General features: G+C 39.0%; 1 protein-coding gene across 3 annotated transcripts; it reads left to right on the plus strand.

Moving 5' to 3' along the window:
- Positions 1-23,545, plus strand: palm1b (paralemmin 1b). Of its 3 annotated transcripts, none has more exons than XM_004540188.6 (7): positions 1-602; positions 12,113-12,214; positions 14,623-14,665; positions 15,347-15,427; positions 18,953-19,068; positions 19,312-19,382; positions 19,637-23,545. In XM_004540188.6, exons 2-7 carry the CDS (start codon positions 12,168-12,170, stop codon positions 20,014-20,016), a joined length of 738 nt encoding a protein of 245 aa, XP_004540245.1. In that variant the 5' UTR covers positions 1-602; positions 12,113-12,167; the 3' UTR covers positions 20,017-23,545. The 3 variants fall into 3 exon arrangements, with proteins under 3 accessions (XP_004540245.1, XP_004540244.1, XP_004540246.1); XM_004540187.6 differs by having other exon boundaries at positions 12,156-12,214; XM_004540189.5 differs by lacking the exon at positions 12,113-12,214 and having other exon boundaries at positions 4-602.
- The last annotated feature ends 1,620 nt before the right edge of the window (positions 23,546-25,165 follow it).

A 25,165-nucleotide genomic window follows, 5' to 3' on the forward strand; every position in this document is an offset into this window, starting at 1 on the left:
TGGAAAGAATGGCGCGTTCTCCTCTAGTAGAAATCCTGGATGTGGTCCCAGCCTCAGGCTGCACGTACTTTTGAAGCACCGCTGAAGCAGACAGCCCGGTTCCTTGCACGTCATATGGTGAGGCTGGAGCAGAGCCAGCAGGGCCTCGTTTTTGGAGAGAAGGACCCTTATCTTAGTCAGCGTGCGCAGCCAGGGCCCCTTTATCTTCGCGGGGCTGGGAGGCGTATCCTTTCCCCCTCTGCACTCCCCTTCACATACCACTCTGACTCTCTCTCTAACACACACACACACGTACCCTGACTAGTCTACAACCTGCTTCAGACGACGCCCCACAACCCATGAGATTCCCACCCAGCGCGGAACCAAGTCCGCCGTGCGTCCTTTTCGCCCGAGAGGAAGCCATCGGTGTCTTATAATTGCCGGGCCGTGCGCGCAAGCTGCCCTCGGCATCACCTCAGCTATAGCACAAGGGGTGCCATCCAAAAGAAGAAGAGAAGGGGGGAGGAAAGGAAGGGGTGTGAGAGTGCTCCGAAAAATAAACAACAGGACACCTCGTTTGGAAGACGTCTGCGGCGGGAAGCAAAAAGGGATCTGTAAACTGAGTAAGTCGTGATTTTCAGTGTGCTGCGGTTGGTGATGTGTTTTCCTGTAGCTGACCTGCTTTTGGTGATTTGTTCAGCGGCTGGTTGTGCAGCGGCGGAACATTTAAGCATCAATCCTGTGCCTCGGACACGAGGGCTGACATAGCGGGACAGAGGGATGAGAGAGGGTGGATGAAATATGCATATCGAACAATATACTGGCTGTTTTGTAATAGTGAAATTCCTCACTGTGTAAGCACTGTGCAGCTGCATTAATATGCTAGGAGGTTACAACTCGTAATCACAGGAGGCGCAGCATCCTTCAAAACAGATGAGAGCAAATTGAAAATAGCATTGCTTTGGCTTAAGTCAGCGGCTGAGAGTTACTGAACATCTGCATTATTATGTCATATCATCCTCTATTGCATGCCTAGAGGGCCGCCTTACACTACTGTACTTCCAATGGGGGCGACAGGTGTAATGGGAAGACGTGTTTACGCGGATGCCTTTCATGATCCGTCATGTAATATCGATCTGATGTGCGAAGCAAGTGTCTCTTCATTTGTTGTTGTTGTTGTTGCTTCGATGGTGAATTTCCAGTGGAGCCAGCCAGCCGCGCATGGCCCTCACTGCACGGGTGGAGAGATGCTGACTGGTTACAGACTGGAGGAGAGGACAGTAACAGGGTATTCTGTGTGTGTTGTGATGTGAGCAGTCCCCTCCAACATGGCGCGCATGAGCTGATAAACCTTGGCCATTACATACTCGTGTCTGGAATTTACACCGTGCAGTGGATGAGGCGCTTGGCTTTGTAGCGGCGAATGAAACTCTTAAATAGACGACGTTAGCTCAAATGAATCCAGGCGCAGGCTGCCAGCAGTGGCACAACCTGGCTTCTCCATCCTCCCAGAATATCACGTAGCCCGGGCTTGTGTGTGTTCTTCTGCTTCTATTCCTGTCTGTGAATAGAACAATGTCAGCTGGACCAGCTCCTTAATTTTTGCCCTGATTTTTTTTCTTCTTTTTTGTAATTACGTTTGATCACAGCATGCATAGGCACAAACGGACAAAGTGTGTGTTTTTGTTTGGTCTTGTGCTCATTGTTGCTCTGCGGGGCTTGTTGACTGTTGTAGAAAACACCTTTGTTGACAAGACCAGCCCTTGCAAGATAGCTGAGAGTTCATAAACATAACGGATCATTATTTCCCTGAAGTAGCACAGCACACTCTTAGGTATGTTCGTCAATAAAAAAGCTTAAGAGACACCTGTTTGATTCTTATAAATGCTGGGGAAAGTGCATCAGGGGGATTGATTTCTGAGGTTACTTCCAGCCAGACATTTTATCCTCTTGCTAGGTCAGCCATCGCCATCAGAGAGATGTTGAAAAGGAGACAAAATTAATTGATTTCAAGTCCCAAGAGCCTGTTTGCTTCACAATGAACATCAGTCTTTATTGTCTAATAGTGTAATTGACTAGTAAATAGAAAATAACGCAAAATGTAATTCTCACCACTGATAAATGTGTAAAAATATAGATATCAATTATGCATTATACCATTTAATATTCTAAGATTTTATTGGTAAGATTTAAGACAATTAATTATCTGGTCAAACATTTAAAAAGAGGTTGGATATTTGGTTTATTAGCAGCACTTCCTGCCTTCTGTTGTTTCATTTCATTTTATAAGCAGTTAAGTCCTAAGGCCCCAGCCAGGCTACATGTGAGTGGAGGGTCTATATCCAGTTGGCTGCTCTGTGTCGTGTCAGCAACTCACAGTGGAGGCGACAGCACTTGTCTTGCCCGCCCAAACATTATCTGACATTATGACTTTGGACAGTCACATTTCTGTCTTTGTCTTTTTGAATTCCTGCATACGTGCAGCTTTGTTTGTGCATTTCTGCCAGTCATTTTGCATGTATGAATGGAACAAACAGATGGATTGTTTATGCGTGTGTTGATGACTGTGCCTTGCACTGGCAGGCTTGGTACTGGGATGGGTCTGCGTTCACCAATTTAGTTAGGGGAAATGAGCCTGGTAACCGGAAGGTCATTCATTCCTATTCATGGCCAGTCAGTAAAAAAAAGTTGAGGTGAAATGTGAATGAGTAACAGTCTTTACTCTCAACTAACTGCAATCAAAGTGCCTTTCGGGAAGCCAAGAGGCTAATAATAGAAATTCTCATTGAGGCAACTCATAGTAAGCAGCATCCAAAATACACTTACAGTTATAAAGTCACAATGACATAACCTGTACAAATTAAAGAAGTTATAATCAGCATTTTCAGATTAACATTGGGACACATGACCATTTTAGTGTTATTCATCGGATTGTTTTGCTTTCCCCCCTCCCAGATTTTATGTTTTGCTTCATTGTCACCATGTATAGCCAGTGGCAAAATGCAGGTTTTCAAACAAAGCAACTATGATGAACAATTGTACACTACCTGCCCAGTGCCAACCCAAACAGACAGAACTCAGTGAGCAGTTGATGAACATTTAGTAGCTATAAGTCTTCCCTTAGGAATACCGATGTGAATCAAATGACTCCAAGCTTATCAATTCCTTTTATTATTTTCTGGCACTTAAACATTGCAATAAAGTGGCGTCACACTCTTGGTTCTCGACTCATATGCAGCTCTTATACTGTTGTCAGACTCTCAGATAATTCTCAGATAATAAAACAGCTGTTTTGATGCAAAAAATAAAACAAAATAAAATAAAAAAAAACCTGTCTAGACCTGCACAGAAAACCAATAACAAATCAATAACATAAAGACTCAGACCTATAAGCAGAGTCAACACTGGCATTAGTATAATTAAAATCTTATCAGGATCCACACTAACTGTTTGTATAAATATCAGTTAATGCAGGTTTCATGAAAATCTTTTGTTTTAGAGCGGAGTATATGAGTAAATAGATCTAATTTAACGTAGAACCCTCGACAACTGTTGGGTTGCAATTTCCTAGAAGTTTTGCCAGAATCCGGTGGTACAGCATTATTACAAGTGGACAGGAGGCCTCTCATGGGTTCACATCCTGCCCTGAGCAAATAGCCCCAGAGTGATGGATATTGCCAATTACCCTCTCTGACCTTGCTGTCATTAAGAAACCATTTATGCAGTGGTTACAAAATCAGATCTGTAAGCTAGTCGTGGAAAATGAATGTCATACATTCCAAATGTCTTTAAACTTACTGTCCCATTCTGAAAGATGGTATTGTAGGGCAAAAGAGGAAGTGGAAGTGAAAGCTTGCTCAGCAAGCATGCAAAGTAATACGGAGTAACATCTGGGCCGATGATGATGATGTGAGATATTCTTAGATAATGCTTTGCAATCCACCTCGCCCTTTCTGTCTCTGTTTTTTTTTTTCTCTTTTTCTTAATCTCTGCCTTCTCTTTTCCTCCTGGATAGTCACTTTTTCTTTTTTATGACTATCTCTTATTACAAATCCCCCTCCTTGCTGCTTTGTCATGACAGATAAGGCAAAAGAGGATTTGTTTTTTTCTTCCCAGCGGATAGTGTGTCTTCTGATAAACTGTCATTTTTAGCCACTAAGTCGTTTTAATCTCAGAGGGAAGTGTGCTCAGCAGTATGTGTTTGTACATTTGTATGTGTGTGCCTGTGTGTGTGTGTGCCTACTGCCCAAAACATGTGCACTCCCACATGCTCATATGACTGTCATCAGTGTTGTTGCAGAGATAATATCAAAAGCCCTATTGATAAGCAGTAGATCACCCTTCGTTTTGCTCTGTTGATAACCTCATCTACAGGGTGCACACATGGCAATATGGTTTAAGGGGAGGAAGTAGGATGAATATTAGTCCTTGTCCCCTTTGTAAATCAAACTTTATTTTGTGAGAAGAGATTGGACAGGCTGATCTTGGACAAACATACTTAGTATAAACAAGTCCTTGAGAGCCTTGAGTAGATATTGGGACCATGCCATAAGGGAAGACACCTATTAGGCCTAATGGTTCCTGCATTAACATAGAAAGGCTGCTCCCGTAATGCAAGTCCATAGGTTTCCGGACATATAGAATTTGCTTATTGACCAACAAGAACACACCAGGATGCAGGAGACAGGCCACTACTGAAATGGGTTTTCTGTAAGCATAAGACAGTGTTGTCAGCAGGTCATGTTACACTGTTTTTGCAAAAAGGCTGAAGAACAAGTCAATAATTGGGATCACTATCCTGTTCTTTACTCATTCAGGTTTTTAATCTTCTGTCCAAAAAGGTTGAGCTTTTGTCCAGAACTCTAAGATTATTCATCCTAGGAACTAGGGCTGTTCATATAACGATATATATCGGATGACGATATAAAAACGTCTATCATTTCATTTTATGCTATCGTTTGTTTCGTTTCTTTGTGAGTATTTATTACACGGCGTGCTGCGGGGAGAAAGCCTGTTCTAACGTTTGAGTCTAAGGTTTATTTTTTAGCACCTGACGGCTCTTTTTTGCTTCTCATCCGTAAACACTCTGCATCGTTCACGTGATTCAGTTTATTTTGAAAAGTCTCAACAGGATCTTGAGCTTTATTGTGAAAGGTTTATTGTGAAAGGTTTATGAACAAACGCTTGTCTGTCTGTAGTGTGGTTATATTAAATGTAAGAGAAAGAGAGAATTTTAAGAAAGTAATGTAGCCACTAGAGTGACTATCAAAATAATGAAAAAGTATTGCCATAAACAGTTTATTTTGAGACACCACGAAACAAACGATAGCATAAAATGAAACGATAGACGTTTTTATATCGTCATCCGATATATATCGTTATATCGAACAGCCCTAACTGTGTATGTACTATATTTCTACCTTTGACAAGCTAAACCTGCATTCTGACCTCTACAGCTATAATCAAAACACCCGGATCAATCATAAAGTGTCACAGGAGTTGTGGACTCAGCATGCACTCTGTGGATATCTAAACATTAACAAGCAAAGATCAAAACTCATCAGTTTTGCAGCGTAGCATAATGAAGGTCAAGATCGGTCAGATGAGACTAGTTGATGAAGATTCCAGGGAGAAGCAGCACAGGGTAGGGACACTGCCTCTGTTAAAGGTTTTTCATTAGGTATTTGTAGAAGGCAGAACGAGGAAGGAATTGGTGGAAAGAATGTGAGAGTGGAGATTTGTTGCACATTAGGAACTGAGTAGAAGAAATACTGGCCTGTCTGAATGCCTAAAAAATGTGGCCATTGTTGAAAAGTGCCTGCAAACCTAAATTTTTTACACATTAGAGTTGGCTGCATCCGAGTATTTCTGTAATTTTCCAAAGCGAAGACTTCATATTGACTTATTGACCAGCAGTGTGAAGGTTGAGAAAATAAGGCAGGGTTACGCAACACCTTCTCTACTGCCTTATGTCACAAATTTGAGAATAATTGCATACAAAAAAAGATTGTTCCCATTTTTGTGCCATTATGATTGCTGTGGACTGACGTCAGTCTGTGACAACAAATTTTTGGCTACTGATGGAACTTTCTTGCTCAAAGCATCTCTTTCCCCCCCCCCCCCTTCTTTTGGCTTCTCGCTTTAGGGAACAACACAGGGGATCATCTGCCTCCATTTCACCCCATCCACAGCATACTGTCACACAAACTCTGTCTCCTTCACTATGAATCTTCTGCACGATCTTCCTCTTTTCCTCCTCTTTAGCTCCATATTCAGCATCTTATTTCCAGTGTATTCACTGTCTTTCTCTGTGTGTGTCTAAACTATCTCAGCCTTGCCTCAATCTGTCCCTCTCAAATACTCATTTCGAACCATTCTGGCCACTCCCACTGAAAAAAACTTGCCATCTTCAGCTTCCTGTCATATCCTCAACCTACTCTTAAAACTTCTATTTTTGTGACCTAAATTAAGGTAATCTTTCTTAACTAGCTTAATCTCTTTGTAATGCCATAATACCCATTGTAACTCATTCATGTTTAGTGTTGTGTTGCTTATTTTATGTTTCCTTAACAATTTTCCATTATGGTTGTTGACTTTGAGTGGCATGAATGGCCCCAATAAATAAACTTCATTAATATTGCTGCTAGACAATACAAAAAATAACACTTTCCAAACTGGTGAAGGATTTAATACAAATGTAATTGAATTCATTATTTTTTTCTAACTAGAAGACTGCATGAAGAGCACATGGTCTGCCAAGGCTAATTCACTAATGCACCATTTTAAGCAAGTGAAATTTAGCTGAATTTTTGTTTGCTCATGCTTCACTTCTCTGCCAAGTTTAATGAAATTTGTCTTTTTCCTAATGTTGCCAACAGACAACTCGTAAAAGTGCTTAGAGCGGTCAATAAGACTAGAAAAGTGATACATAAAAAGCAGTCCATTTTGACCATTTATGTACAGAAGAAAAGACAAAAGAGTCATAAAGATCACAGGAATACTTTTGATTGGTTGCTCATTTTTTGCTAGAAATCCTGCCACTACATATGTAAAGTCAGGATTCATTCATTCTTGCATGCTGTTGACACTGAAACAAGTAAGACATCAGAACTTTCCCAGTTTCCCCCGTCCCAACACATGTGTCTCAGTCTTTGTGTGACTTGCCATTTGCCCTCTCGACATAGATGTTACACAGTAGTTCACTCTCTTTTGTGCTAACAGAGCTGTTATTTATGGCTGGCCTCAAAGGGAAAGGACTTTTGCCCTCTGACTCCTGAACACTAACGTGTGACCTCAGTGGACTTCCTCTAGTTTTTATAGGCACTGCACTGTTTATATTTGGCACAATTTGTATTCTGCCTGAGATAGAAGGATGCAGAGCTGCGTGTGTGTTGGTGGTGGTTGAGAAGTCTTGGTGTGTATATGTGTGTAATGGCCTGGGACAAGTGTGTGGCTGGGGCAGAGAGGCGGGAGGAGTATTGTTGTCCTTGTGCTCTTTTGGCCTGAAGGAAGGAAGCCGTGGAAGTGGGGAGTAGAGAGAAGGAGAAAGAAGGGCCACTCTGACACAGTCAGGGTGATTGGATTCGAGATCAGTTTCCTTTTCCAGAGTGTTTTAGCGTTTCTTAAATGCAGGGTCTGTGTCATTAACTCAAGAGTCATTTTCACCATCATCCTTCTTTCTGAAGAGGAAACATTTTCTGTTATTTTGTCTGTGTCTGGCATGCTTGTTCTTTCGGAAGCAGCCAGAAATGACAGTCTCAGTCACATCTGGGATTTCTCCAGATTTGCAGAATAAATAATATTCTGTTTTCTTATTTTTTTGGCTTGCAGCCGTTTCAGTCACCTTTTCTTTTTTTTTCTGGGTTTCTTTTTGTGATTGTGTTTGTGTGTGTGTGTACCCAGGAGTTTCATTATAGCTGCAAAATATTAGTTTAAAGGTTCTCGCTGTTGTGAATCACAGCCTAAGTTAACAAATGTCTTGTTTATTTGTTGTAACTTGGTCACTTTCGGCACCAGATGATTGGTGTGATTATCAACATCTCACTTTAGGAGGTTTTTATATTTCATATTTAAAACAACAACAACAATCCGATTGCGCACATGGCATAGTAAAGTAGGAGGATGGAGTATAGAGTTAAATGCCCATGTTCATGGTCATATATGTAAATATTTCAGTGTGGAACATGTCACCCAGTGTGTGCGGCTGGCTCATTGATGTTTGGGGAGCAATTTTTGAACAGCAGCGGGTCTCTGTGGACCACAGGAATAAGCGCTGACAGGATTTAACTATATAAATGATACTTTTTGGCTCAATTAATTGCTGGCTTTGAGTGTTTCAGACAGTTTGTTAAGCGCTTTGCTCTCAGACTGCAGGATTACTTGTGGTTCCTAGAGTTTCCAAACTGGGAGGCAGAGCATTGAATTATCAGGCCACCTTCCTATGCAAAAAGCTTTAATTCTAGATCCAGGAGACAGGCACTATCTACTTCTTAAGATCAGGCTTAAAACCTCCCTTTATGACTAAGCTTATAGTAAGGTGATATAGAAATATCACCAGATTTAACTTTAATTAACTCCACTTATTAACTATCATTTGAAAGTGCTCTTATCCGTCTTTCTCTCTTTGTCAAGGGACCTGATTCTGCCTGGTCCTAATGGTGCAGTAGGTGTTCAGTTCAGTATAGGTGCATTAAAGTGCTTACTACCTAATGAAGAGCAGATGCCGCACAAACAAGCTTTAAATAAATTTGTGCATCTGAGTATGTGTGAGCGTAGGAGGCATGTTCAGAATCAGCATGTTGGATTGCCCAACAGGTGTTTGTTTAAGATAATTTGAGGTAATTTGGACTGACACAATCTGCCACCGCTGCGGACAGAGAGCAGACCTATTGCTGTCTGGAGTCAAAGAGTAGCTATTCTCTGTCATCACATATTGGAAATTATCTACAGCAAACCTTCTACAAAGGCAACATGTAATGATTTAAAAAGTGTTGTTTTTGTTACAGAAGGTAGAATTAGTTTGATCAGGAAGAGATGAAATGTTTTTTTTAAATTAGAAGAACCTGATGTTGATTTTATGTATCTTAATAATTAAGTGGAATGAAAATACTTTCTTTACCTTAAAAGGAGATTTTTTTTTATCCTAGTAAGACTTTATGCCAATATAACACCCCCAACAAAGATATACCACTGGGCTATAATTCATTTACATTTATGGGCATTAAATTGATTACTTTTAGTGCATTATAGTGAAGTTAGAGTATGTAAAGTGACTGCTGGTTCCAGAGGACCATGAGCACAATGCTATTAGAAGAGAGAATGCTGTTGCTGTACACTGGCAGTTAATGTGTTCCTGGAAATGCTACAGAAGCGGTGCACTCAATAGGGAATTGGGCTGGTCATTAATGTGTTTCTCAGACTTCTTCTGATATGTACCTACCTTTACATTTTGTCAAAAATGTGGTTTTAGCTTGCTGGTTGTCTCTAAATCCGCCTGTTACGATCCATCCATCGCTTAGTCTTGTCTGAGTGATGTTTTTGATCTCTTGCATTTATCTGTGTCAGGCAAACCAGTCTCTTAGTGACTGTCTCCCTCCCTTGATGTCTTTCTCTGTCATAAATGTAATTACTCTTTTTACTGTGGCAAAGATGGCTGCCTGCTTTCCTTTCTCCCTGTGCGTCAATAATTTATGAGAGAGGCTGTAGGACATAGGCCCCCAGTGTTCCAACAAGGTAGACACAGTTTTCCAATATGTCCTTAAAATTTCATTGCAGTATTATTCCAGAGGTTATAAAATCAGGACTAGCGCTTACATTTGGTTTTGGACTGTTGCCGTTAAGTCTTGCATGCACAAGATTGTAAGTATTATTCACTGTTGCTGAATGTAGATGTTTAGATGCATCTGACAGTGACTGGATTGTTATCAGTACTTTTTCATATCACCTGATATCATGTCCATCTGACTAAATCTGGATTTTAGACTATTGTTGTATTTACCTTTTCACATTCACAACTTGGTAGTCAGTTGAGCAAAAATAATTATTATTAATACTGGCAGGATAGAAGCAAAGTCCACGCATAATTCTTGTCTTTGTAACTAAAACATGGGCAGAATATCTGTATCACAATTGAGGCCATCCTGTGTTTAGATAAATGCATAATACAACCTTTGTACAACTTTTAAATTAAAATTCATTACACTTATCTATGCAAAGCTAACCTTATTTACAGTGTGCTTTAGCTGAACTGTGTCCAGCTAGGACAGCGTGATGGAAACTGATGTAACTATATTACGTGCTGATGTTTAATATACTGACTGCAAATTAAATGTTTTAAAGCAGCTGTAGCTCTCCGGGCAATCACAGCCATAGAAAATCACATGGTTCTCTTATTAAGATGGTGCGCTTATGTAGTGCTCATGTGATAAATTTGTTTTCAGTTTCGGTTTTGGACAGTGCAACACTGAAATGGATCAAATGTCAACAAGACGAATGGATGGCAAACAATGTGAAAAAAATGGTCTAATCGCTCAATAGTAACCTAATTAGTAAACAAGTGGATAATTACAACGAAGCCAATTACAAGGAAGAGCATCAAAAATAAAAAAGGAAACAGGGAAATACAGAAGAACTTAGAGAAGTCTATTAGCAATGCTAATGCTCAGTTAGCTGTTTAGAAATGCTAACTGCCAGCTAATTTCCAAGAGTTAAGTGCATAAAAATTAAGAGATGTATCACTTCCAGTCTTCAGTTTCCAGCTACTAATTTCACATTTTTTGTAAAAACTATAAATGACAGCGTATTCAAACAAAAGTAAACTTTTCTTCAGTGCTAAATATTATTTTCATAACAACAAAAAAAGATTCAACTTTATAGTGTCCCCAAAATTTGAGTAAGTTGCAGGATGTCCTCTCACTGAAACAACTGAAGTAACTGAAAATAAAGTGCTCCGATACCGGAAAGAGGTGCAAATAACTGTTAAACTGTTAAACAAAAGAACGTTTAACAGATTTACATAACAAAGGTCATTTACTTAAATAATTTTCCAGTATGTTTATAATTTCACCAGATAAAAGGTCAGCCCCTTTCTGTTTTCTTGTCTCTATAATTTTTCCTTGTAACTGCTCTGATCCTTTGGCTTTGAGCTCTGGGAAGCTTTAGCAGCGTTGTTACTTTCTTTAAATTGTCCATGTTCATCTGGGTGAAGATTACGTGTCTCATTAGGTCTGTTCTAACACTTTGTGTCTTAACTTATAGTGAAGAGCTTTCATTCCAACAACCTGTTAGAATGCGAATGCAACCATTTGCTTGCACCACAGTGTGCATGTTGCATAATCTGACATAGATTAGGCTGACCAGCCGGTCACCAATCAGAGCCAAGAATGCTGAAAATTGACTGATTTCAGTCCCTAGCTGGTCGATCAGCACATTGCTAATAAAAGTCTGTAACTTACACATACATAGTAAGATTATGTCCAAAAACTGTTATGCATAATTACTTAATAAAAACAAAAACTACATTTCTGTGTGACTAAAAAGCAGTTGAAATTGCAAAAATTTCTTGGTGATTTGGCACATTTCAGGTGTTCTAAATGTGAAGCTGTGAATGGTCTCTCTATCCTGCATTTTTAACAAATGTATCAAACAGTGGTAATGTGTTCATTGTATAATTGCTGTCAAGTTCAGCTGCGGGTGGGACCTGCTCCTTGACCTTTTCCACATTAAGATGTTTGGTCCTTTAAAAACGACAGAGGTCAGCTGCTCCTCCCTGGTCAAATTCCACCGATGAAATGATTCAGATGAGTTTCCAGATGTGCACTAATCTAAGGGCCCATCTTCGACTATAACCTGAGGGATGGGAAGGGACAAAGGCTTAGGACAAAAATGCGCTATATAACGATGCCAAAACAAAAACTATAAACATAATTAATATGTTTTTTAATTTTGCTCTAAACAAACAATTATAAGCAAAATTAAGATTTGCTTTATTTTTGAGAGTGCAATCTTACCACATTAAGCCATATAAAAGCTGATTTGACTCAGTACATCCACATGTCAGGATCACTGGGTAAAGGCAAAAGTTGGGAAAATGTGTCTAGACGGTACAATATGTCTGTGTTTGTGTGTACTTCAGGAGGTGATCAGATGATTGTGGTACTTACTTTCTCCCCCCCAAGGGTCTCCATGTGATGGTGATGTGGCTCGATGGAAAAACAGAAGAGGGAATGGAAGAGAAGTGAGCTGTTTGATTATATGTGTGTAAATGCACAGGAAAGACAGTAATTGGACATGTTACAGACTGACCTTCATGCATGCCTAAGTCTTAGAGGGTCAATGGTTGCACACTGAGCATGAAAAAAGATGCTTCTTTATCTTTTTTAGGTCAGCGCTGCTACCCTGCATGCCTTTGTGTGGGAAATAAAAATGCAGCCGCAAAAAAAGGGTGGGATAGGAGGGATGTGAACTGGTGATATGCTGCATTTTTCCACTCACAATCCAACCTTTGTATGTACTAAGCTGAGAAATGATACAATCTGTTACGAGCAGGGATGCTGTTCCTCGTTCCTCATCAACAACAACGCAATCAAACAATTTTAGAAATGTTACTGGCCTTGCTGTAGGTTAGGTTGACAGCTGTTTTTGTTATAGCTGTTTTTAAAAAGATTGGATTAGATGATGAGCCCATATATGTTGTGGTAAAGCTTCATTCTGGTCTAGAGAGAGCACACCATTCTTCTGTTCTCCATCAAACACTTAAGCAACCAGAAACTCTAGTCAGATTCAGAGAAGTTAATTTCTTCTCTGGGAGTAGAGAAAATGGATAATTTGACACCAAGTCATTCAGAACCTGTATTTAATAAGTACGTTAATTCTTACTTTGATCACTGTAATGTTTCTAAAGATTCCTGCTATTATAGCAAATTATATCTGTGCAGGGGTGTAATTTTATGTGGTGAAAGAGACATACTTCCCCTTAAGGTTTTATGTGAATCACCTTTTTAAATGTCACCTTTTAAATGTTTTTACATAAAAGTAATAATTTAAATTAGAGATGAAAAACCAAAAAGTCATTAGTTTGCCCTATGGATGTAATTCTTAATTAGGACTGCAACTTATCATATATTTTTTTAACATTGATTAACCTGCCTGCTGATTTCCTGAATAGTGGATTTTTACAAAAATATTTTAATCTGTCATTTTGTCTAAAACCTAAATGAGACATATTGTGTTTGTCCTCATTTTCCATCATTTATAGAGTCAAATGAAGGTTTACAAAGGACTCTATGCAGTCCTGTGACAAACTGAGTTCATCCCAGGATTTGAGAGCTTGTAGAAACACCTCTAGAGCAGGTAGATCTTGTATATGACTTCATCAGTCTTTTGAATTGTTGTGAAGACATTTTGGTCTATTCTTCTTTTCAAAGCTCTTATTCATTTATGCACAGCTCTCTTAAAGTCCTGCATTTCAGTTGGGTTGAGGTCTGGACTGGGCCACTGCAGTTTTGCTGGTGTACATGCGATCATTGTCCTGTTGTACGACCCAGTTTTGGCCAGCCATTAGCTTTTAGATACATTACCTTCAGAATTTCTGTATACGTCCACTCCTGGGGAGATTGAGACTTTGCTTGAATACAAACAAATAAAACCAGCAAATTGCCAGAACTGTATCATCCGTTTACAGTCGCATAAATCAAATCTCGCATTTATTAAAACAGTAGTTTTCTCACCTAGATGTTATATTTAATGTAAGAATTAACGGACTAGTTGTAATTTTTAAATGGAAGATTATATCCCAATACATTAGACATAGTTATAAGAGATATAATTCCCTCTCAGCACAATAATACTTACCAAAATAAAACATATGTGGAGACATTAGCTATTATTGTCACATAACACATGTTGTCCTTAGAGAGCTGAAAGTAGTCAGGGTTAAATATAGTATATGAATGTATCAACGTCATAATACCCCCATATGGCACTCACAGTTGTTAGTGAAGGTGTCTATAGCTTGCATACTAAAATCCTTGTACTGAATTCTTGTACCCAGTCGATTCTGTCTTATATAGTCTTTATAAATTAAAATTTTCCAGTCTGGGATCATGAATTTATCTCTATGTTTAATTTGCTCTAGAGGTCACGATAAGTGCTGCCTTTTGGATCTGATAATCTCAACTATTTACTACAGAAAAAGGTGGAACTCAGTGCAGGATTTATCACTTTTTCATAGCAATAGCTTTATCCTATCTCCGTTAAGCAACAGTGTGCAGTCTTTTCCTCTGGCTTTAAGTTTTCATCTGTCCATCCTCCATCCTGAAGCTCTTGTCTGGAACCTATTAAAGCAGGAATCTCCAGCAGAGCCCTCGCTGCACATTAGCATGCCTGCACCAACTTTTCCTGACTGGAAAGAGACTCTGATTTAGTGCCAAACAGAAAGATATTTAACCTCAGTCACTGAGAAATCACTGGAAGGTAAATGACCGGTGAGCAAAAACTAGGGGTCACAGAATATTGCTTGACGCTGTGTCTAATGTCTGATGTCGCTGGTCATTATGAGACGTAACTCTTACTCCCTCCCCCTCCTCCCTTCTCTCTCTCTCTCTCTCTCTCATGCTGCCCCTTAACTTGTCTGTCCTTCATCAGGATGGCTGAGGTGTCACATGAGGAGAGACTCCAGGCCATCGCTGTAAGTTATCTACACACATAGACACATTCTGCTTTCTATTTTCTATTTCATACGCACACTTAGACACACACACAGAGTGCACATCATGCACACTGATGGCTGAAGAAACAACAAATCATTGCTGCCCGTCATGGTCTGACTGCCAGTCTTAATGACTCAACCTTTTAGATCCCATCTCCTTCATCCATTAGAGGACATCAAAAGCTAATATAGTAGCTACAGCTCACTGCGCTTTTCTGTCTGTTCCTCTGTCTCTGTTCATCTTTTATACTTCACAAATGTTTTATTGTCACTTGTTGCCTTTTCTGTTTTAACATCCAGGTGTCTGTTTAGCTAAACTTTGTATATTGCAATCTCTTTTTTATTTTACCTGTGGCAGATATAGGGAAACACATTTATATTACTACATAATATCAGTTTAATGCCAGTACTACATTCCTATGCCTATGGTCAACAAGCTGTATGTATATAAAAAATATATTGGTTGACTACTAAAGATGCCGTATATGCAGCTCTATTTATTTGAAGTTACCAAAATTCCTTGGTTGCCACACTAGTACTGCATAAATAAATATATAGTTCATATTGTTCTTTAAAATTATGATATTATTTCTATTTCTAATCTTTGTAATATGCATTTGTGCATTTCCTACCAATCTTAATGCATGTATATCATAACAGGAGAAAAGGAAGAAGCAGACAGAGATTGAAAACAAGAGGAGACAGCTGGATGATGACCGACGGCAACTCCAGCATCTCAAGGTACACACACATTCACAGGCATACGCATTTTCCACGTATCCCATAAGAATACTTGGTGGTTGACAAGAATACACACAAGTATTGGTGTCCACAACACATTGATCTCATAGTATGCACAGGGCACTCTCAGTTACCTCCTGCTCACTACTTCATCAGCACGTTTCCCCTGCTTCTCTTGCCGCTGGCCACTTGTTTCCAGTTTAACTGTTTTTCCACCTTGTGTAGGCACATATTGAGTTTGTTGGATTTCTTCCAGGAAAGAAATCCATCCACCTTTTTTTATGTGTATTTGTATATCAAGTATTCTTATTTCATTTGTTGAAGTAAGCAAATGAAATTCAGTTGGTACACAGAGAAGCTTGAGAGCTAGTTGAACCTGAGCAATAGATTTTTTTTGTTTTGCAGTCACAGTAGTCATAGTACTAATTATCTTTGTTGCACATGTTTAAATGTTATTATTTAATACTATCACCTCCCATCTACACTTGTGAATTCCTCCATCTGCTACCAAAAGAGTGCTTGCAGTGCATAAACTGGGATATTTGACCCCAGCATCACATTGCTCATCCTTCGTGAACATGCCAGTTTGGCTTTGTTTGAAATGCACTCGAGCTCTCCACTGATAAAACTAATGTACAGTATGTGTCATCTGTACTCCTACATGCCTCTCCCTTCACAGAACTTCTAACAAGCTAACAGAAACACTGCCGGTCAGCCCTCTGCGTGTTTCTGGGATTCATGCTCTTACGTGTGTGAGCAATGTTAGACACCCACACAACATTAAAATCAGCAGTTCCCTTCAAATATATCTGTCCAACATAGTGAGATACTCCCCAACTGCTGCTGTCACGGAATGTTCAGAATGGATAACAGATAATACCAAAAGCTCCTCCACATGCTGTTTATACACACACACACTCATGCATGTAGACACACACTCATTATATCAGAGCCAAGGTTTTTGTCAGCGTATGTGTCAGCGTTATCAAAGCTATTTCAGCCACCGACAATTCAGCAGGTCACAGATAAGAGCAAAGGTTGAGGTGTGTATTTGCCATGTGCACACGAGTATGTGTGTGTGTGTTTCTAAAAGTGACCTGTACTGTTGTCCCTGTGTGCTCCCACTTTTTCTATTTTCCAGGCAAATCATTGTAAGTGTGTATCTGTACATGTCGCGTCCAGTTGTGTGTAGGTTGCTTTATAAAGGAACACAGAAGCTTCAGACAATGCAGTGGGCTTTAGCAGAGGAAACAGATTTTTGTCCCACTCCCACCAACAGGAAACAGCTCTTACACCCACCGCACCCCACTTTCGTCTCACACACACACAGAGGGGAAGTGTAATCATGCTGTCCAGGGTTGTTAGAAGGCTCTTTGTGTGGACCACAGCAAGTATTCTTGACTCAGAGGCAGACCGATGTGGAAATCCTAATGAACGTCTTTGCTTACGCAGTACATTTTTTTAGGCATGTACCCCACCATTAAATCACACCAGTACATGATTAAACACACACACATATATGTACACAGACTTGTTAACACAGAAAATGTGGTGAGATATGATTACGCTAACAGGAGTCAGCAGTCAGTAAATGTCAACATGGTGTATACAAGTTGTGATTTTTCAGAATAAAACAATTAGCCAAGGACATTTGCTTAACCTGTACAAGAGACAAAGGCTAAAAGTACAACATTTAAGCTTTGGGCCGCTAAGTCACTTTCGCCATCCTCTTATTATACCACAGACATTAGCTCAAAATGAAATGAAAGGAAAAAAATGTAAATTTGACGAAATGTTTGACGAAAAACATTTATGCTACACGGACCAGAGAAACTTTATTTTGACAAAACGGACTTTTGAATAGATGCACAATGTGATTTGAAATAAGCTTCTTCTCTTTCCAGCTGTTCATAACATATCCATGTGTGGATGGATGCTTGCCTGCGTGTGCGTATGTCTGTATCCCAGTTCCGCCCTTTGTCTGCTACGTTAGCAGCTTTTACTCCAAAGAACAATGGAGAGACGTTGTTTCAGCATTCCTAGCTTTTCAACTGTTCACATTGACTGGTGTGTGTGTGTGTGTGTGTGTGTGTGTGTGTGTGTGTGTGTGTGTGTGTGTGTGTGTGTGTGTGTGTGTGAGTGCTTCCATATGCAAGAGTGAGCACATTAAAGTGATGTCAGGCACTGGCGTAGTAGGGTGTGGCTCACGAGAGCAAGCAAGATTCAGAGAGTAGTAAGAGGGCAAAGCAGGTTTAGATTCAGTGCCCAAGAGACCATGCAGGACTGTGGAATGAAGAGTGTTGAATTACACAGTGTTAAGTGTGTGCTCTAAAGCTCTGCAGCTGGATGTCTGAAGTTGAATTACTCAGTGGAGAGGGTAAGATTTTAAACAGAACAGCAGATAAAAAAATTTAAACACGGATATAAATTGAGGGAGATACACCCTGACATTTACAACCCTTTTTAGGTTCCTAAAATTTAGGATGGGCAAAGAGGCATATGCTACACGAGGGAGGAAGGGGGGGGGGGGGGGGGGGTGTTTTTTTTGTAGAAATTCTAGTTGCATCACTGGAGAGGAATTCGCATCAAGCACATGTCCAGATTTTCAGCCTAACTTGTGAAAACAAGAGCTTTTTTTTCTAACACTTTTCCATATGGTCAGGCAGGGTTGTCTTTTGCTGCATGGTCCAACAGCTGCGAGTAAGACACACTGTTATATTTACCTCAGAGCACGCCAAGTATTTGCTTTGATATTAACTCATCCAGAGGATGGATGGGGATTGAAGATAAGAATACTGGCCTGGTTGGAAAATAATAAGGAATAATAGTAGTCACTGTTAGTTTTCTAAGCTTGTTCATAAAGATATTACTTGGAATGAATTAAGCCCTAAGAAATATTTGATCTAGTTTAAGATTAGAGCCACTTCCTTTTTTTTTTTATCTCCCAGCGACCTCTCATTCCTGTCTTTAATTTAGTATAATGATATTAAATACATGTTTGGATTTCCCAGTTTGATACCAGAAGTCCTGATCCACTGGCCGGGTGCCATTTAGTCCACTTGGCAAACTATTTGGCAGCAGTTAAAGTGTTTGACAGAATCCCTGAGTTTCAGCAGTCAGCAGAGAAGTACGAGACTGCCTGGCAAGAAGATGTTGTTGCTTTAGATTAACTAAAGAGTTCATCATTAGTGTCAGAGATGGTGTCACTAATCTCTTGTGTAAGAAAGTACATCGATGTCCAAAGAGAGGCTGACTCTGTGCAGCATGTGGAGAAATTGAGGTGCTTCTAACGTTTTAACTACTCAACTTGTGCATAATGTATGCATAAAGATCTTCCATAAGATCCTTTCAATGTAGCAAGCATGCACACAAATGCATCAACACCCATGGACACATCAAGTACATACACAGTAAAACTATATTCCTTGTCTTACCATTGCTAGATCCATTTTATAGAACGTAAGTTAAATGGTCTGGATTACCTACACTCTATCTGTGTTCTCAACATCTATATTATCCTTGCAGTCAAAGGCACTGAGAGAGCGCTGGTTGTTAGATGGAGCTCCAGCAGAGGAGGAGACTCAGAAGCGTCTGCAGGAGGACGAGGTGAAGACCAAACTTTTGGAACAAGTCATCCTCAGGTGAGCATTTTAAATCCACCATATGTTTAATTTTTGAAGCAGTTTATCCATTGCTATTCTTTTATTTTGAAATTAACCGGTAAATTGCTACAATATTTAAAAAACCAGGAGTAGCAGTAGCAGTGTGATTTAATGGTGTTTTGATTTGCACTCAGAGTTTGCTCAAATATAATACAATTTGTGGTCATGAATGATCCACAGATTTTTTTTGTGTGTGTGTGTGTGTGTGTGTTTCCGAGCCAGGCTTGAGCAAGAGATTGAAGAACTTGAGACAGGCGTGCCAGCCAATAAGGGTGTGGCCAAAGAAAATGGAGGTAAGTTTGGTGCCCATGGCAACATATTGTATCATCACATGGGAAACCATGGCAATGCAGCCTGAGCGCAAGTGTCACAAAGACAAAGTGTGCTCATAATAACCTCTTGATTTACTCTGTGAAATCGGTTCTCCATGCCGGAGGTCATTTAAACAATATTTCCTTTCTTTCTTTGTCCTACTGTCTGACCCTGACCACGCTCTTTTCTCATGCACTTCCCTAATCTCTCAACGATGCTTTGGTGCTCTCTATAGGTGAAAATGGAGTAGTGCAGACCTCTGGTCAGACACCCAAGAGAGAGGTGACAGGGATTGAGGCCAAGCTGCTCGGCCCTAGTCCTGACCAGGCTAGTGCAGACAACCCAGTTACTCTAGTGTTCATGGGCTACAAGACCGTGGAGGAGGAACAGGAGACTCGCACGGCCTTAGGAATGGACGGGGTGGATGGCAATGTCAAAGCCGAGTTTGTTGTGATCGAGGATGGGGAGGAGAAAGCGGGCGGAGACGCAGCCACAGAAGAGCAGCCTCCACCTAACGGAAGCATGGCAGAAAAAGAGAAGCCTAATGAAGGTGGGGAGGAGGGCGAGAAGGAAAAGGAGAAGAAACAGACCTGCAAATGCTGCACGGTCATGTGAGGCGTATGTGCGTGCGTATGTGCGCGTGGGTGTGTACACACTTTCACCTTTGCAGGCATGTGTGCCATTGCATGTGTCTGTATTTGCAAATGTGTGTAACTTTTTGTTTTTGTGTGAAAGTGTGTGTATCGGGACTGGGGAAAAAAAACAAAAAGTTGCACAGCCAATATACCAACAATGAGAGCCAATCCAAGCTCCAGCTACAACAAGAACCACAAAGACTCATAAGTACACTTTACTCTATATTCTTTCTCTGATATGTATTTGACTTTTGATTTCTATTGATATTTTTCTATTTTTCTGTCTTGACATTTATATTGTATTCAGTATGTATAACTTTATTATGGGACTGTGTACTGTAAGTTCATTGTTACTATTGTTGGGAAAAAAAGAAAATGTATTAGCTCTCTGGACTGTACTGCTACTCAGTTGGGAAAATCTGGAAACTTTAAATCATTTAAGAAAAAAAGCAAACTATGAAGGACACAGATACTTAGATATATATATTTCTCTGTTTAGGCCTAACAGCTATTTATCGGTCAATTTCATATTGCAATATTGTCTAAGATATTATTTTAAATAGTATTTTAATATATTGATATGAAATTATGTTTTATACAATGTATTTATTGTTTTTGGTTCTCTGTATCATCTTCAACCATTAACTGCATGTAAGCTTGTAAGCACTACCACAGTCGTGTCACACTCATACAAGTGTCTGTGTTTTCTTAGACTCATACGTGCTCATATCTTTAGTCACGCAAGTCTTTCTATCAGTAACAGTAAGTATAATTGGCATTGTTAGAGATATGCGTTATGTCAAAAAATACAGCAAGGAGACAAAGATAAATATGATCACTAACTAGGTTGCAAATCACAATAGTTTCGTACTGTATGTGGCACATGTACATTAAGATCACGGCTGTTGTGTTTTTTGAATGCAGCTCTGTTTCTCAAAACGTTGCAGCGCTGTGCAAAATGTAAATAAAACCAATGCAATGATTTGCAAGTCATAAAAACTGTACAGTTACTGAATAATAAACCATAAAAAAGGTTAAAAAAAATATGATTGTATTTTTGAAAATGTATTCTCATTTTCAATTTGACTGTAATATACGGTTAAACAGTACATGAGTGGGTATAAAAAGTGCCCATTTCCTTTAGAAGTAAAAGATGGGAAGATGCAGAGGGGTTCACCACTCTGTAAAAGTCTGCATAGTCAAATAGTTCAACAATACAAGGAAAAGTTGAAAGAATGTATTAATCTGTTCACAATTTAAAAGCCATAATTGGTAACATGGAGTGCTTTTTGCACATGGCTTGTTTAATCTGTGAAGGCACCATTAATGCTGAATGATATCTACAGATATTGGAGTACCATATGCTCCCATCTAGACGAGACCTTTTTTAAGGAAGTCCTTGTTTATTTCTGCAAAACACTGCCAATACACATTGTGCACATATAACAATAACATGGGCTTACTACAAAGGAGATGAGTCCCGGTGCTAAAGTGCATCTAGACGTGTCACTCAATTTAAAACATTTGCCGTATTTTGCTAACAAAGCTACGTCAATTGATCTATTATACATCAAATAAAAGGATACAAATAATTTGCTCTCCATTGCATTGTATTTTATTTACTTTTTGAAGAAGTGTTTCAACGTTTTTAGAAAAGGCCTGTAAGATGAAATCACTTTATGATTAGATTCATGAGATCATTACACAGTGTTTAGGAAGGCCTAAGTAATTTTCTTCTTACAACAGTAGAATCAATGTATGTCTTAATGAGGTAGCACTGCATGAAGCCTTGCAACTGTTTCAACTTGTCTCTTGTTAGGTCTGTAGCATACACTATCACATTAACATGAATGTAAATCCAGGGGTTAAACTGGGATTCATCCTAGCATTTTTGTTTTTATGTACCAAATAAAATTTGATGAATCAGTCATTTCACTGTGTCTTGGTTGGCTGGTGGTTTCTGTTCTGCTTATACTCCCAGTTTAACCCCTGATTCTTTGTTTGTACACCTGGGCCTAATTGTGCTTGAGTAGATTTACAGAAGAAGAAAAGAGAATGAGGGCATTTGAGTAGATTTTTTGCAAATATTAATTATATCTTTGGACACATTATAAAGACTTCAGCTTTATCCGGGTATCCAAGCATTTAGCTTTCTTCCACTATTACAGATAGTTTAAATTCTTGAAAAAAAGCATCTCAGCCACATTTAATGGTAGACAAAATATGCATGTACATTATAGCAATTCAAAGTAAAAAATCTGATGTGTTTGGCAGACATATGCAGTTCTGGATGAGCTTGGTCAGTAAACTGTACTGCCAATGCTTCTCCTTCCCCAGGGTCATCCATGTCACTGAATCACCTAAATGTTATCACCATTATTTCCTTACTATACTGTTTCATTGTTATTGTCAAATCATAGCCACACCTTCTATGCTTGGAGACACGCAGTTAACAAAAAAAAAATCTCTGAAGTTGGTGCTAATCCAAAATCTTCTCTAAAACTCTTCATCCACCAACTATTGTTCAACCTGTCCCATCTGTCTTACTCAAATTGCTGGTAAAGGGATTCTACTGTCGCCTGCTTGATGAATAAGAGTCTTTTTCAACCTTCAGTGCCAGATGCATTCTCTCAAGTCCTGCCTATTTTTAACATCAGAGAAATGATCCCTTCTTACATTCCAGAGGGAAGACAACAGGCATGGATAAGTTATAGTCTATGTATAGTTCAAAAATAATTGTACAACTTTATTTCTTATATTGCCTCTCATCCTTTTTTTCTATGGTCTCTTTGCAAGGCAGTATGTCGTATTTGATGTGTGTATTTTTAAAAAACAAAAAAGATTACTACATCTGTGTATTGTCGGTGCCTTTGTCAGGTTCATTTGACTGGACTTGTCTGTCTGATGCCATTTTCAGACCAGGGTTTTTCTTGCTGTGCTCCTGGTTACGATGACCCACTTGGAAACACTGCCTTCTACTATGAAGTGTCACTAGTATATCGAATACTACACTCGTTCTTTAAGTGATAACTATAAATGAACACGGTTAGGACAATTGATAATATGCAAACTACTGAGAGTCTCCAAGAAACTTTGTAACACGTCTTATGAACTTTTTTAAAGTTGATGACATCACTTCAACTGACAGATTTAAAGGTTTTTATTTGTTGTTGTTTTTTTGTTTTGGTTTTTTTAATTCCAGAAATGCAAGAAACTCTAATCAAAACCAACCTTGATCCGATGTTTAACATTATCTGGGGATGCAAACTTTATACAGAAGACTAACTGATAGCATATGTATATACAATACATGCACATGTGTATGTCTGTATGCATCTGTATAGATAGAAATGCATAAAATTGGTGAGCTAAAGCTTTGCTTAATAGTGGGTCTCCGGGGCAGCAGCAGAAAAATCAACCTTGTGTTAAACCAATGCCTGTTCATCTATTCTGTGGTCGTCTAAATGTTTAATCTTGAATAAAACTATTGTTTGTTACAGCAGGTCAAATTGAGTGTGTATGTGGTAACCAAATATAAGCTGAACAATGTGTGATTTTGCCATTTGAAGGAGGCACATATGAGTACAGGACACCCTTCTGAGGAGATAAACCATCTATTTATTATTGGGCTAAGTGGGTAGAAAAATCAAGAAACAAGAAGATGAAATTGTACAATCATTAATGAAAAAAATATGAAGCAAGAAGAAATAAAGTTAAAGGTGTGATTTAGACAGCTGAAGTAGTCTGAGCATGCGGGATTTTAATTTCTCTGTCTTCTGACGTCATAATTTTGTAGTGTGCACTACACAGAACATGCCACTAGGGGGCATAGCATACATCTACTATCTTTTAATTTCGTCATTTTACACCGTTGTAATAAATTCTGTTAAGTGTGTGTGTGTGTGTGTGTGTGTGTGTGTGTGTGTGTGTGTGTGTGTGTGTGTGTGTGTGTGTGTGTGAGAGAGAGAGAGAGAGAGAGAGAGAGAGGGAGAGAGGGAAAGAGAAAGAGGGTTAATTAGGGACTCTAGGAAGAGTTGGATGCATTTTAATGGCATTCATAAGTAGAGGGTTAAGTATGCATTATTCAGCATAACTATAATTGTCCTGCTTTATCCTGCATACATATATTACAATGTTTATATCAGATAAATTGAAATCTAAAAATGCTCTTGAGGTTGTTAGAAGTGTATTCCCTTTGATGAAACAAATTTTACTATCGTGTTGTTTTGAGGTTATACTGCTGACAGAAGCATAAACAAAAAAAATGTCCCTGAATGAACCAGAAGGATATAGCAAGTCATGGAAAATAAAATCAAATGGTAAAAGAGAGTTCTAACGCAATTATCTATTGAAGTATGGAGCAAATACATCTTGCAAATCAACACTAAAGACAAAGCAAAATCTAATTGCTGCCATGCTATCAGTCACCAGTAATTACCTTTCTTCTGTGTTGGGTAAATGGATGCTTCAGCTATCCTATTACGAGCCTCGCATTAGGAAAGGTATACGAACATAATAAAACAACATAGCTCCCTTTTTATTGTAAAGCCATCCCTACTTATCCCACTGATGAACGTGAAATTAAAACGCAAACCTCAATGCAGCAGCAATGTTTTAAACCATCAAGAAACAAATCAAAGCACATACTACACCACCAACTGTGACAATTTGCTATATTGTATGAATTAAATAAAGTAGAGCTAATTCTGTTTACTTATACACTTATTAGGTACTTTAAACTTAGTGTGTGTGTGTGTGTGTGTGTGTGTGTGTGTGTGTGTGTGTGTGTGTGTGTGTGTGTGTGTGTGGTACTTATTAGAGTACCTATATAGCTGAGAGATTTCACCTTTTTGCTTTTACTTTTGCACATTATATATTGACAATATATCTATACTTAACTGTTACTGTTTTCCTTCAAAGTGGGCTCAATATTGACTCAGAAATGTAGTCTCTTTGCTTTTGCTGCTGTCCTCTCTGCTCTTTTATGGATGCTAATAATTAAACAATTATTTCTTCTTAGGCGTGCAAGTAATTAACTGTAATTTGGCATCTGAATCGAAATATTTACTACTATTTTTCTGCTTTTCTGTAGAACAGTACATTTGAAAATTATTGGTAAAAAAATATCA

Source organism: Maylandia zebra, linkage group LG19, assembly GCF_041146795.1.
Source record: "Maylandia zebra isolate NMK-2024a linkage group LG19, Mzebra_GT3a, whole genome shotgun sequence".
Classification (NCBI taxonomy): domain Eukaryota; kingdom Metazoa; phylum Chordata; class Actinopteri; order Cichliformes; family Cichlidae; genus Maylandia; species Maylandia zebra.

What these genes read in the sequence shown, in the direction of transcription:
- palm1b (XM_004540188.6), top strand. Translation starts at nt 12,168, where the DNA reads ATGGTGATGTGGCTCGATGGAAAAACAGAAGAGGGAATGGAAGAGAA. An exon ending in TTGGAACAAGTCATCCTCAG is followed by an intron (nt 19,069 to 19,311) that starts GTGAGCATTTTA and finishes TTTCCGAGCCAG; the next exon opens with GCTTGAGCAAGAGATTGAAG. An exon ending in TGTGGCCAAAGAAAATGGAG is followed by an intron (nt 19,383 to 19,636) that starts GTAAGTTTGGTG and finishes TGCTCTCTATAG; the next exon opens with GTGAAAATGGAGTAGTGCAG.